This window comes from Colobus angolensis, unplaced genomic scaffold (genome assembly GCF_000951035.1).
Source record: "Colobus angolensis palliatus isolate OR3802 unplaced genomic scaffold, Cang.pa_1.0 Scaffold95, whole genome shotgun sequence".
Classification (NCBI taxonomy): Eukaryota; Metazoa; Chordata; class Mammalia; order Primates; family Cercopithecidae; genus Colobus; species Colobus angolensis.
The window spans coordinates 10,362,068-10,376,370 of NW_012123487.1; the positions used below are offsets into that span (position 1 = coordinate 10,362,068).

Sequence of the window (14,303 nt, forward strand, 5' to 3'; positions counted from 1 at the left end):
TGTGCTTCCTGGAAGCACTTTCAGCATCACTAGTGGCACTTTGTATGTGTCCCATGGTGTTATTCAAGGTTTACAATGTTGCACTAAACACAATTAAAAATACGCAAGAATCACAAGAGATTACTCCTTACTGTGATGTGTAATTTCTGGAGAGGCAGAGATAATGATCTCAAGCAGTGATAATTCACATCACATGTTATTTTAAGTGGAGCAACACTTGATTTCACATAAGTAGCAACAGGAGGTGGCTAAGAAGTTATTGCTGTAATACAGTGTGCACTAGAGTTAATTTACGAAGTTATTTAATATTTCATCTTTACATTTGTTTACATTTCTCTTGACTGCGGGTGGTGCCATGTACAGTCGGTATGCATAAGCTTTGATAAATTGTAACTTTTATAATAGATTTGTGTATATTTTATCCTAATGATAAAATAGACTAGTAACTACATATATTTTGTGTATTCATGACACGCCTTTTTCTTAATTTTTTCGATATTTCTGGTCTACATCTGCAAGTTTTTTCAAATTGTCAACAAATGCCCAAAACAGTTTCCACTATATATATGTTTTAAATCTGTGTACAAGTAGACCCATGCAGTTTAAACCCATGTTGTTTAAGAGCCCACTGCATTTGGAACTGAAAAACTGACTCCTTTTTTTCCCCATCTATCTTTTCAACAAAAATTAAAACTAATAGAAGGTACTTATTAGAATTCTGCTAAAGTACTTCTGAGTGTTAAACATGCTTAGTAAAATGATTATTATAATTAGTTAGGAGTTTACAATTTTATTTTGTTTCATTCCCCAGTAGTATGTAGATGGTCTGATAATTAACGCTGGTTCAGATAAGATTAGGATTTAGGATAGGATTATTCCAAATAATTCGTATATACAAAAAGCTTTGTTGATAAGGGTGATCTGTACAGGTTTAAATAGAAATGTAAAAGAAGTAAATAATTGCTTAAGAAAGTACTTTACACTTACTTTACAAACTGTTTTACAACTGAAATTATCTTGGCTTTTATTTTAAGATTGAAGCAGAGGGTATGATATATTGAAGAGATTGGTTAACATGAACTTTTAATAGAACTCAAACATCATTTCCAGCGAAGCCTATGTATTTACACCCATGAGTTGTCATAGTGCAATTGTACAAGCTGTATCCCTGACTTTTACCTTTTTTATTCACAGCACAGGTAAAAATGCCCTGACCCTGGGAAAGAAAGGGAAGAATTTTTAAAACCCTGTAGCTGTCTCATATTGTCAAAAGAGGCATTTATTACCATAAATCCCTCTGGTCTCTCTCATGCTCATTCAGGAATGAGATGTTACGATTAATCAATTTTTCAGACAGTAATTTAGACTTAAATTACTTCTATAGTGTTCAAAAAAGAATAATAAAATAGATTGAATGTTGGTTCCCAAGGGAATAAAGATCATCAGTTTGCAGTTTTATGATCATTTGACTGTTGGAGGACAGGAGTAAGATTAAAACACTCTTCCTGTTGATAAAATGTTACTGCGGTTAACATTTGAATGACAAGATGGTGCAGGCACGTACACCAATAACTACTGTTGTATGCCAGGCACCGTTTTAAGTGTGTTGCATTAATTCAGTAATCCAAACCTCAAAAAAACTTTATATAGCCAGGCGTGGTGGTGGGCACTTGTAATCCCAGCTACTCAGGAGGCTGAGGCAGGAGAATCGCTGGAATCTGGGAGACGGAGGTTGCAGTGAGCCGAGATGGTGACACTGCACTCCAGCCTGAGCAACAAAGGGAGACTGTCTCAAAAAAAAAAAAAAAAAAAAACCTTTATGGCCAGAATACCATTCGTATCCTCATTTCACAGATGAGAAAAATGAAGCAAAGCAAGGCTAAGTACTTCATTCAAGGTTATACAGCTAGTGACAATGCTAGGATTCAACCCAAACAAGCCTGGCTCTTGAGTCCTGTTCTTTACCCTATGAGCATGTGTGCATGTGTATGTTTACTCTCAGTCTCTACATATGAGTTTATTCTGTACACTTTATAAGTGAAGAAGGTTTACTCATAAACTATAAGATGGAGTAGTTTGAACAATGACAACATGATACTCATGCCATACAAACTTCATAGAAATGGCTAATGACTAGTCAGATTTAAGTGTTTTATTAAAAGAAGTAAGAGTTAGAGTAAGCCCTGATAAAGCATGAAGGAAATTTGGTAAGTAAGAAGGAAACAAGGCTTATTAGGCAAGAGTAATTACTATTTAAAAAATTATTTAGAATTGAACATAAAATAAACCCTGAGAAGACTTATGGGCATTTGCAGCTAGAAAAAATGAAAAAATCTCCAGTGTTTTTCTATAGAAGGTGTTTTTTCCCTTCCTAATCTTGTATTAATATATTCAGCATGGTTTCAGGATAGAAAATTAATTGGGCCAAGACAGAAGCTTTTCCTCATAATTGCTTGTTTTTGAAAAGGCTTAAAGATCTTCTCAAGTGAATTATCATCCATAGTCTGAAATCAATTGGTAGCTCTTGCAGCTGTTAATAAGTGATATTTTGAACGAACAGCCTCAGTTCTTTTCACCAAAATTCTCCTTTGTAAAATTCAGTACATGGGAGTGTAATGCATCGTGATATTGATGTATGACATATGCCTGCAATAAGCATTGAGTTGTTCATTTTTAGCCTTAATCTTTTCCCAGTAGACTTACAGGAACTATGTATTCATGGCTTGTGTAGCAGGGGACACATTTTAGTTATTTAGGAACCCCATTAAGAGTTGTTATATATGACTCTACACATAGCAGCAGACAGTACAGAAAAATAGCATGACTGGAGGCCCCTTAAGATCAAATCCACTGGTCAGCTACTGAGTGGCTCCCAGTGGTGTCCAGAGATCGCTGGGGACTCACCAGAGAACATAATGCTACCTGCCATGGAGCTGGTCTGAGTTTTGATCCAGGTAGACTGTAGGTGCTGGGGGGAGAACATTCTAAAGTGCTTTATAAAATGGAAACCACAAAACACTGGTAGGGAATTGTTATTATAAAGGATTAAATGAGCAGATAAAGTGTTCTTGTGTTAGAAATAAACATGTAATCAAAAGGATTGCTTCCCTTGCAGATAACATAGTAGAAAAGTTAAGTAAACCCAAGGGATGGCTGATCTCACTACTGTCTTTGAGAGACAATGAGGGAAAATGCTAGGCCTTATTTCATTTTTTTTCCCACTCTTAACTATGATACTCATGCCTTAACTATGATGATTCTTAGGGGAAAGGATGATCAGCTCACACTTAAAAAAAAAAATTCATACAGGACTCTAGGGACTTAAGTTCTGAAAGACATGACCCAGTCTTCTGTAACCGACTCACAAAGTTAATGAGGCTAAAATTGGCATGTGTTTCCTCTTTTCAAATATTAAATAACATTTTAAACAAGAGGATATGTAGCATAATCCCTAGAGTAATATTAACTTGCACTCTAAATGCAAGTCATTATAGTGTTTCAAGATGCTATTCCTCTGATCTACCAAATGTATGGCCTTTGAGCTGCAGATTTAGCATGTGAGTGTTAGTTACTGCTGACACCAGACTTACTTGAAAGGAGTCACTCTGGCCAGGTGTCTTCTCTTTGCAGTTTGATCTCTTTGTAAGTAGCTCTTCATCAGAGCCAGCATTTCAGTGTTTAATTTGAGCCCTGACCAAGTGTCCTTCACCTTCATTAGATGCACCTGTCTCACCCAGCCAGCGCTGTTAGGACAAGTAGAGCCACGGGCATGGATTTACGCTGGTTAGAGCACTTCGCAATGGCCACTAGATAAATGAATGCAGTTGTAGAGTTTAGACACCACCAGTGGGGCTTGAGTGAAGCAGAGTAGGATGAGAGTGTGACACAGATCAGAAAAAAAATAAATGGTAGGAAGGAAAGAAGACCTAACAATTTGACTTTTACAGCCAACACCAAGAAGGCTGTGTTTGTCATTTTCATTCCAGTAACACCAGCACTTAGCACAGTGCCCAATTCATAGTTGGTGGGCTGCAGGGCACTGCGGGAAGGAAAAGCAAACAATGTTTCCCTGTTTTGTTTTGTTTTGTTTTGTTTTTTCATCTCTCTTTCTGTTGGACAGTCAGCTCTGACATGAAAAGACACATTTTCAGAATACTTATTTGCCCTCCTTATTCTCGTTTTTACTCATTTGTTTGGAGCAATATTATTAAATTAAAGGTGTGGAGTCATGACTACCTTCCTCCCCAGATGACCTGTTAAAGCACTGGAGTGTTCGAAAGCCACAGCCCACGATGCTCCGCGTTAGCCGGACAGCTGGGCAGATGTCCTCCTCTGGATTGTTTGCGGTTCAGGCATGGGGAGAGTGCTGTGCACAGTAATGACAGTGCTCTAAAGACAAATGTGATTTTGTTAAGGAATGGAAATGCACGTGGTCAACATTCAGCACAAAATTGAGAAACAACTACAGAAGAACATATTAGAAATTATCAACTTGATACCGAAAGACAGGTGGTCATACTTGCAGAATACTTTCACTTCTTATTGTTTCATGAATCTGAAGAGAAGAAAACATAATAATTGATGAGCTGTTAAAGTTTAAAGTAGGGAAAAATGAACTTAGATTGGAACACCCAAGTGCCCCTCCTTTAGGAAGTTCCTGTCTCCCTGTCATTCTAAACTAATGAGTATTAGTTAAGCACCCCTGGTGAGCCTTGTAGATCCAAAATCTGAACATGATTTTCCCTACCAGAGTACATGAAGGGAGTCTCTAAATGGCCTTGAACTGCACAAAAATGCCTTGCAGGGCTAAAGTACCATGGCACAAAGCTTTTTACATCACTGTAAGCTGGTTGTAAAACCAATGAAAAATGTTGAGGAATAATCTGTAGAATGCAAAATCACAGAAAAGTATTTTGAGAGATGTATCTGTGGAGATTTTTATCTCCATATGCATTTGAGACACAGCAAGGTCTTGATTGGTCAAAATGAATAGGACTAATGATCCCTCAGAAATTCAAAGGCTTACTATTAATTACTTCTCAACAGCTGGCTGTATTTATAGTACTACTTGGCATAAGTTGCTGAGTAAGGAAATTGCAGATTTAGAAGTGTCCCTAAATAATGTACCCTCCCATCCCAGGGTAGTAGCTACAGGAAAAAAAAAAAAGAAAAATCTAGTTCACAGCTTTCATACTGAAGCCAGGACTGATTCCTATTACAACAGAATTTTATTTGGTCCTCACAGCATGTTTTGTTTCTTTTTGTTATTGTTTTGTTTTAAATAGTTATCAACATTTCAAGACTAAGAAATTCTTAGGGTAAACTGAGAGACAGTGCCAGACTTCCTGAACTTCTTGTACAGAATGACATCTATTCCTGGTCTTCAGAGCAGTACTATCATTGGAATGTTCTGCAGTAATGGAAATGTTATTTCCATCACAACAGCCACTAGCCACATGTGGCTATTGAACATTCGAAATGTGGCTAGTGTGACTAAGATTGAATTTTAAATTGTGTTTACTGTTAATTAACTTACATTTCTATAGACATTTATGGTTAGAGGGTATCATACTGGACACTGCACTTCTAGAGAAACCAGACAGGTTGCAGGAGTAGTAATTCAAAGTACTACACATCTGGATGTGTAGATTTTCTTCTATGTTTTCTTCTAGTTGTTTTACAATTTCTGGTCTTAAGTCTAAGTCTTTAAGTGTGAAATGAGGTTCAAATTTCATTCTTCTGCATGTGAATATACAGAATATTCATACTTATGACATTCAGTAACACCATTTATTAAATATAAAATAATTCTAAACTCTAAATCAGTTTAGAGCAGATTTTTACAATTAAATTCAATCAAAATTTAAATCTCATTCAGTTTTTTCTGGTCTAGAAGAGAAGATGAAGGGAAGGAAGCATGTCTCCATTCTACTTTTTGCTTAGCAGACAGCACAAAAGGAAATGTAATGTGATATTCAAATTTAAGCCTAAGAATACACTTGGCTAAAATTGGCTTTTGTCACATTTTAAAGTAGATGCATATTCTGCGATAAAAAGATGAAAGAAAATGCTAAAAAGATGAAACTCCCTACATCATTCTTTGTCAAAACTCAAACAATTTTGGCTGTTACAAGTCAGTAGAAGTGTTTTTTCTCATTATATTAAGTGTCCTTCAGAGAATAGAATCATTTGGGGATGAATTTATTAATGGATACAGCTGTCCTCTTTCCTCCCAAACCTGATTCTCCAACAGAGGGGTTTGCCACCTCAGTGGATGGCACCATTGCCCATCTAGCTGTTGAAGTTACTCATCAGGAGGCATTTTGACATCTCCTCCTCTGCCCATCCCCCACCAGGTTCTGCTGATTTTACTTTCTAGACAGGTATCTTTCCAGTTCATTCTGACAACATCCGTATGACACCACCCACCCTGTGTCTCGCTCCTACTCCTGAAGCATCCTCCTAACTGCTCCTCCTGCATCCACTGTTCCATACACTCCCTTGCAAACCTCACAGTGCAGTTATGGTGAACTTTTAACAAATCTAAGTATATTCTTCCCATGCTTAAAATGGGTGCATTTCAAATGAAACTCCAAATCCTAACTGGCCTGCTAGACCCTGTGTAATGTAGCCTCGGCCTGCCTCTCTAGCTTTGAGAAGAGCTGTCTTTAGGATTAGGGTTACCAGGGCATGGCAATACAATACATCTAAAATAACTGTGGCTTTAACAGAACTGAAGTTTGTTTTTTTCTTGTGTAAGTAGGCAATCCATGGACTGGTGTGGCAGCTTCACAGTCTGCCAGGATCTAGGTGGCTTTGATCTTTGAAACTTTACCACCCTCCGCACAGAGCTTCCAACTCATGGTCCTTAGACCATGGCTGCTCTAGCTGCCCCATCACATCTGCATTCCAGCCAGGAAGAAAGTAGAAAAGGAAATAAATGGCCAGTGCCTTCCCTTTAAGAACATTTTCCCAAGTTGCCTCCACTACTCCCACTGCATCCTGTTGTTCAGAACTTCGCCACATAGCCATACCCAGCTATGAAGAAGATTGTTTTTAGCAGCCTGTGCCCAGCTAAAATCCAGGGCATTATTGTTGAGAGAAAGGCGAGATACATTTGGAAAACCACTTAGCAGTCTCCATCACAAGAGGTAACGCCTCATTTTCTAGAGTAGAATATGAGTCAGAAATATCTGACATAGAAAAATTAACAGATAGCACATAAGCATATTGTTAGAAATAGAGAGGCAGATACTAGAGAAAATGGCTGAAACTGTTGAAAATGGTTGCCTCTGGAAGGCAGGAACACAGTGAACCAGAGGACTGGTGTTTTGCATATTAAGTCTTTCAGTACTGTACAATTTTTTCCATGAAGAACGTATATATTTTGATAAACATTGCATTTGAAGGCATTTCTTAAGGCATTGACTGAAGCCAGGGCCACAGGTATGTATTAGGACTGGGTGATTTTTCTCTGCAAAGCCCCTGAAGTTGTGTTTTTATTTCCCACCTTGCCAACCATCCCTGAGTCTTTGGTATTTATTCAAAGGTGGTGGTATATGCATGGTTATTGTCAAAGGTTGAGGATCATAAAGATCAGGTTTAAGACATTTGGCCACAAGCAGTCCCCTCTTTTTTCTGTTATTAGGACACATTCTATTGTTTTCTATTATATAAAATACTGATGAGGCATTAAATGTCTATGACTTAATGCATTTTGTCTTATTTTCCTGACCTGGGTTGATTTATAATAAGCATGTGCAGGAAACTTTCTAATTGGCAGCAGCACTCACCACTTAAAGCCCTTTTCCTCCATGGATGTTCTGTGACAGGGAATGTGGACACAGTAAACTATCATCTGCAGAAGATTGCTTATCAAAATTCACAGATCCAGAGGCCCACGAGAGGTAGGGGAGAACTGGAACATGAGGTTGTGGAATCCCAGAAACTAGAAAGATAATTCTTTGCCGATCAAAAAGAAAGTTTTAGTCCAAATGTATTCTTGTGAGACTTGAGAAATGATTACCTGTTTTTCCATGAGAAATACACCAGATCTTACAACTGCAAGCCTTAATAGGTTTTGTTTGTTAAATAGTTAAGCCAAGAGGAATTGTTGCTAATGAGAGACAAAGGTCTGAAAGGAAAACAATCATTGGGCTTGTATTTAATCACTTTTTATTTTCTCAGATCTGCATCATGTCATTATCTGGCTTTGGTGCTTACATAACTTAATTAGGAGAGTTCAGGCAGCAATGGGAATAGGAGAGCAAAATGAAAGGGTAACAGTTGAAATGGATCACCTGCAGATGCGTGACATGGATGGCGATGAAGCCTATTAAGGACCTAATTTTAGAAGAAGCTCTTGACATCAGTCATTTGTGAAAAGGGGATTTTTTTTTATTACCTACACACAAGGTTCTGTACACTTGTCTACAAACCTTAAGCATTAGTGCATCTGATCATCAGCTTCTGGGATTACTAACACCAAGCCACTTTGAAAGAACAGTCAAGGTTATTAACTTTGGCAGGAAATGAAAATTTGGCCTTAATATACATGTGAAATTGAATTGTCTGTAGCACAAAGCTTTGGAGATTACCCATGCAAAATGAGAAAACTATCCAAATTTAAAATTGTCCTCAATACAGTGGAAAGTAATTTTGCAGACAGCATTTTTACTGCATTGAAATCTGTGAAAAGATTGGCTCTATTAATTTAAATTTAAACAGAGGTTCTGTGTCTTCTAAAAATGGCAAATGAGATGGAAAATGTACTTTAAGGGAAAAAATGGGTTTCTGGAAATGCTGCAGGCAGGCAGGCTTCCTACTCCACATCTTTGAGTCTGCCCTGAGACCAGTTGGCTTCAGAGGGAAGGCTCTTTCCACTGTGACAGGCATTTGAAATAAGGACATGCAGACAGTGCCTCTATTACATATTTCAGGCTTCAAGAAGAGGGTAAGAAACTGATCGAGTAAAGCCCGAGGCAAAAGTCATTGGTGGCTTTTACATTGCAGTTACCAAAGTAGGTGGGTCCTTGACAGAGAAAAAAATCAAGGGGTTGAATATTTTGTCTCAGCTATCAAATAACTTTCTTATAATCCCTGCCTGGAAGGATACTGGGGCAAGGGATTTGGTTACATTAACTACCTTTTCACTAAAAAAAAAAAAAAAAACACACACACACTCACAAACCAAACTTTTACGTAAAGAGAAATTGAAGTTTTCATTCACTAGTCTTTGAATTTCTTTAGTTCACAACAAACTGTTTCTTATTATTGGTGAATCGATTACATTTATTTGGAATCCTAGTTTAACGACACATCATTTCGCCATCAAGAAGAATACATTAACACAATAACCAGAGTACAACGAAGATTAATAATAGGCTGTGTGTCTCTTTATTGGCCAAAACCTTAGAGACCTTATTATTTAATAGAGTTGTCATAATGAGGAAACTGAGGATAAGTGGTTGGCTTATGCTGGTTCGTAGAGTTGCTTACTAATAGAGCTGAGCCTAGAATTAAAGTCACCCAGACTTCCAGATCATTAATACATTTGCTACAGGTTATCAAAAATCACTGCTGAGTAGACACGATGCCAAAATAATAAAATAACTGCCTTTCCTCATCTTTACATTGCTTTCTTTTTGTTTTTCAGGTATTGCTGTGCTTTACTTACATCTTTATGATGTATTTGGGGACCCTGCCTACCTACAGTTAGCACATGGCTATGTCAAGCAAAGTCTGAACTGCTTAACCAAGCGTTCCATCACCTTCCTTTGCGGGGATGCAGGCCCCCTGGCAGTGGCTGCTGTGCTGTATCACAAGATGAACAATGAGAAGCAGGCAGAAGATTGCATCACACGGTAATCATGTTTCTACATGAGGGTTATTTTCTAGACATGGTGCATTAATTCTGCATATGTTAACAAAAGAACATTCTAGTGAGTTTACTTTTCTCTTAGCAGATAAATCTCACTGCTGTCATTTGATCAATTCTCATATTATTCCTGTGTTGTAGTTAAGGAACAACAAATATAATCCCTATTTTATTGCAAGATATAAGACACTGTCGTGTTCCAGATTAAATATCAGTTCAGTAATGTAAATGAGATCAAAAGCCTGAACATATGATTACTAATCCAAAGTGCTATCCAAGATCTGTAATTCAAGGAAATGCAGTTCAATTCCTACAGCTGGGCTGAGAGAGTCCTTCTAAGGGACCACCAACTGATTCAAAACAGCCTTTCTTAGAGGCAGTGACATGCACATCCTGATTTTCATTTTGGTATAAATTATGGTGGTCCACTAGAAGCTGGTGAATTATGAAGAATTATTAAATGTTTTTACTAATAGACTAATTGTTGCCTTACCAGAGTTTATGAAGCACTCTTTCAGCGTTCTAAGAACGCTGGCTGCCATGCGACTCTGCGTGCATTGCTCTTAGGCTCCCACTGCACATGCTAACACTCCAGCAACGTTTTCACCAGTGACTGTCCCCGAGTTGACCATGGTGTTTGACTCCCACTATTCTTTCTTGTAGATTACTGTTAGGATGGCATTACCATCACCGATTTAGTTTGTCTAGGATCCCTTGGCTAATCTTGACCCTGTTTGCTGGTATATATTTCAACAACAGGCTTTTTGAACTTTTCAAGATGTGATAGTGCCATATTCAAAAAAGAAATGATTTATACCCCTATTGTTTAGGCGTGTGTGTGTATATGCATATATCCCTTCTCTCCCAATCTTTTCCCATACAGTGATATTTTCTTATTGTAACTTTTTCCTCTGGAAATTGTAACAAAAAGAGGGGGTGGGAGTCTTTTGCTCCACCCATAATGATTTGGGAATCATTATATTGGATCATTTTCTGAATTGACATATACTTCAAAACACCTTTTTTTAAATACACGCCTATGCTACATTTCTTAGGGGCTAGACATTACATAGTATAACTTTAAAACACATTACTTAGTGCATCTAGAGGAAAAAAACTGAACATTCCATTCCAGAGCTGAGAAGCTTTTAATATAAAACCTGTCACCAAGCTCGACGAAAATGAAAGATGAAACAAAACAGTGATTTCCCCCAAAGTTTAATTAAAGTGTGTTCCTTCCATAGTAGCTGACTTGCATAAGACTTGCCAATACAAAAACTGTTCCATACTCACCTAAATTTGAAACACAGAGACTACCTTTTAATTTTTTTTACGTAGCTGATGTTTAAAGCCATCAAGCAACAACTGCTTTAGAGGTCCACAAGATATTCTCATTCAGTGAATCACTGTTCAGTACCATCAAATCAAATTGTAGTGCTCCCAGTATTCTATATATAATGCCAGCCTTTCCAAAATACGTGCAGCCAAATTTTAATAGTTTGCTATGTGAGAAATGTTAATGTGTTCAGTGAAACCAGGATTCATAGATTCAAACAGATGGGAATTTGTATCAAAGCACTAATTAAACAAAATTAAATATGTGTCTTTACCGGCTGCTTCGAGTCTTCTGTAGCTTGTATACCTGAGGACAACACAGCAACTCTAGGGAGCAGCACTTGCCAATCTTAACTCACCTATACAACCCTCTTCATGAAATCTTGAGGGCCTATTTCTAACACACTCTTTGGGAAATGGCACAATATCAGTATTAGTGTATTAAAATTAAAATGCTCGTAAGAGGATGCTGAGATTTTCGTTTTTGGTATATTGGTACTAAAGGTATTTTTGTCATTTACATTTTTTAATTTTGACATTTCAACAGGATTTATAGCCAGTAGGCTTGTTAAGGTTAAAAATATAGTGTGTGAATATAATAGGAAAATACACTATTTGTGGCTATAGCTTTGATTTTTTCAGATTTTTTATTTTATACAAAACAGAAAAAGAATGACTTGGAATGATTTGTAAGTTACGGACTTTGTTTTATCTTTTCAAAGGAAAAATCTAGAAATTTGACTTAATTTCAAGAAATCCAAAATTATTTCATATCAGTTTAGTAAACCTCCTTTAACTTTTTACTAAACTTTTCTCATTTTACAGATCTTTTGAGATCCCACACTCACATTCTCTGTGTACTGCCTTTGTTGTGCTTCATTGCCAACATCATGTTCTAGCTAGCTTGCTTTTTCTACATTTTCTTAATATAATGTTCTTTCAAAATCATAATTTTTAAGTTTTAGAGACCAAACGGTCCTTTGAGATCATCAAAAGTCTAATCCTTAAAGAAACTGAAATCCAAGGAAATCAGTGTTTCCCTGTAGTACATACTCTTAACCTTGGGCCTCTGAGAATCTTAAGAGTTTCTGGAAGTGTATAAAACCTCCAAATTATATTCAGCAAGGAGAGAGCATTTGTGCTTTTCTTAAAGGGATCTATAACTCCCCAAAAGGAGGGTGTGTATGTGTTTTCATCCCACCCACTTCGACATATTGGTGCCACGACATGAATAGAGTGTGTGGTCTGTTCCCAATTAGATGGCTAACCTGACATATATAGTGCTTTGGGGCCAGGATTTAGAATGATGAAGCACTGTGGCTTTCCTGGTCCAGAAATGTATAACCTCCCTTCTTGTAGTGTGACAAGTCAAAAGAGATTTTAAAATATTTATTGTGGTAAAATATACATAATATACAATTTGCAGTTTAACCATTTTTAAATGTACAATTCATTGGCATTAATTATATTCACAATGTTGTACAACCATCAGCACTATTTATTTTCAAAAAATGTTTTATTACTCCAACAGAAACTCTGTACCCATTAAAAAGTAATTCTCCATGCCCCCATACCCTCACACCCTGGTAACCTATATTCTACTTTTTCTATGAATTTGCTTATTTTAGATATTTTATGTAAGTGGAATTATACATTTGTTCTTTTGTGTCTGGCTTACTCCACTTAGCATGGTGTCTTCAAGATTGATCTATGTTGTAGAATGTATCAAAAATTAGTTCCTTTCAGTGACTGAATAATACTCCATTATATGTATATACCACATTTCTATTTTTTTAAAGGCTATTTAGTAGGTTCTGGAGAAGGAAGCCTGGAGCCTATATAGCCAGTGTAGGGCTGTGAGTGCTGTGGGGGCTTTGGAATTCCAGCTGCACTCCCTACTATATGATCTTGGGTAAATTACTGTAAACCTCAGTCTCTCATCTGTAAAATAGGAAATAATTTATGGAAATCACTTAGCATAAATTATAGCACCTAAACTAAAAATGTGCTTATAAATGTTACCTATTATTTGGCTTGTAAAAATCATTGCTTATGCTTCTACTTTCTTTTTTTGTTATTATACTTTAAGTTCCAGGGTACATGTGTAGAACGTGTAGGTTTGTTTCACAGGTATACATGCGCCATGCTGGTTTGCTGCACCAATCAACCTGTCGTCTACATTAGGTATTTCTCCTAATGCTATCCCTCCCCTAGTCCCTCACCCCGGTAGGCCCCGGTTTATGATATTCCTCTCCCTTTGTCCATGTGTTCTCACTGTTCAGCTCCCACTTACGAGTGAGAAGACATGGTGTTCAGTTTTCAGTTCTTGTGTAGTTTGCTGAGAATGATGGTTTTTAGCTTCATCCATGTCCCTGCAAAGGACATGAACTCATCTTTTTTATGGCTGCATAGTATTCCATGGTGTATGTGCGCCACATTTTCTTTATCCAATCTATCTTTGATGGACATTTGGGCTGGTTCCATGTCTTTGCTATTGTGAACAGTGTTGCAATAAACATACGTGTGCATGTGTCTTTGTAGTAGAATAAGTTATAATCCTTTGGGTATATACCCGGTAATAGAATTGCTGGTCAAATGGTATTTCTGGTTCTGGATCCTTGAGGAATCGCCACACTGTCTTTCACAATGGTTGAACTAATTTACACTCCCACCAACAGTGTAAAAGCATTACTATTTCTCCACATCCTGTCCAGCATCTGTTGTTTCCTGACTTTTTAATGATTGCCATTCTAACTGGCATGAGATGGTATTGCGTTGTGGTTTTGATTTGTATTTCTCTAATGACCAGTGATGAGCTTTTTTTCATATGTTTGTTGGCCACATAAACGTCTTCCTTTGAAAAATGTCTGTTCATATCCTTTGCCCACTTTTTGATGGAGTTATGTTTTTTTTTTTCTTGTAAATTTGTAGATTCTGGATATTAGCCCTTTGTCAGATGGATAGATTGCAAAAATTTTCTCCCATTCTGTAGGTTGTGTGTTCACTCTGATGATAGTTTCTTCTGCTGTGCAGAAGCTCTTTAGTTTAATTAGATCCCATTTGTCAATTTTGGCTTTTGTTGCCATTGCTT

At 37.2% G+C, this 14,303-nt stretch overlaps 1 protein-coding gene across 3 annotated transcripts in view; it reads left to right on the forward strand.

The window, feature by feature from the left end:
* LANCL1 (LanC lantibiotic synthetase component C-like 1 (bacterial)) overlaps positions 1 to 14,303 on the forward strand; it is a 44,662-nt gene that overhangs the window by 11,655 nt on the left and 18,704 nt on the right. For all 3 annotated transcript variants that reach the window (XM_011932325.1, XM_011932326.1, XM_011932327.1), the window contains one exon: positions 9,656 to 9,863. In XM_011932325.1, coding sequence (XP_011787715.1) covers positions 9,656 to 9,863 — 208 coding nt within the window. The remainder of the gene's footprint in view (positions 1 to 9,655; positions 9,864 to 14,303) is intronic.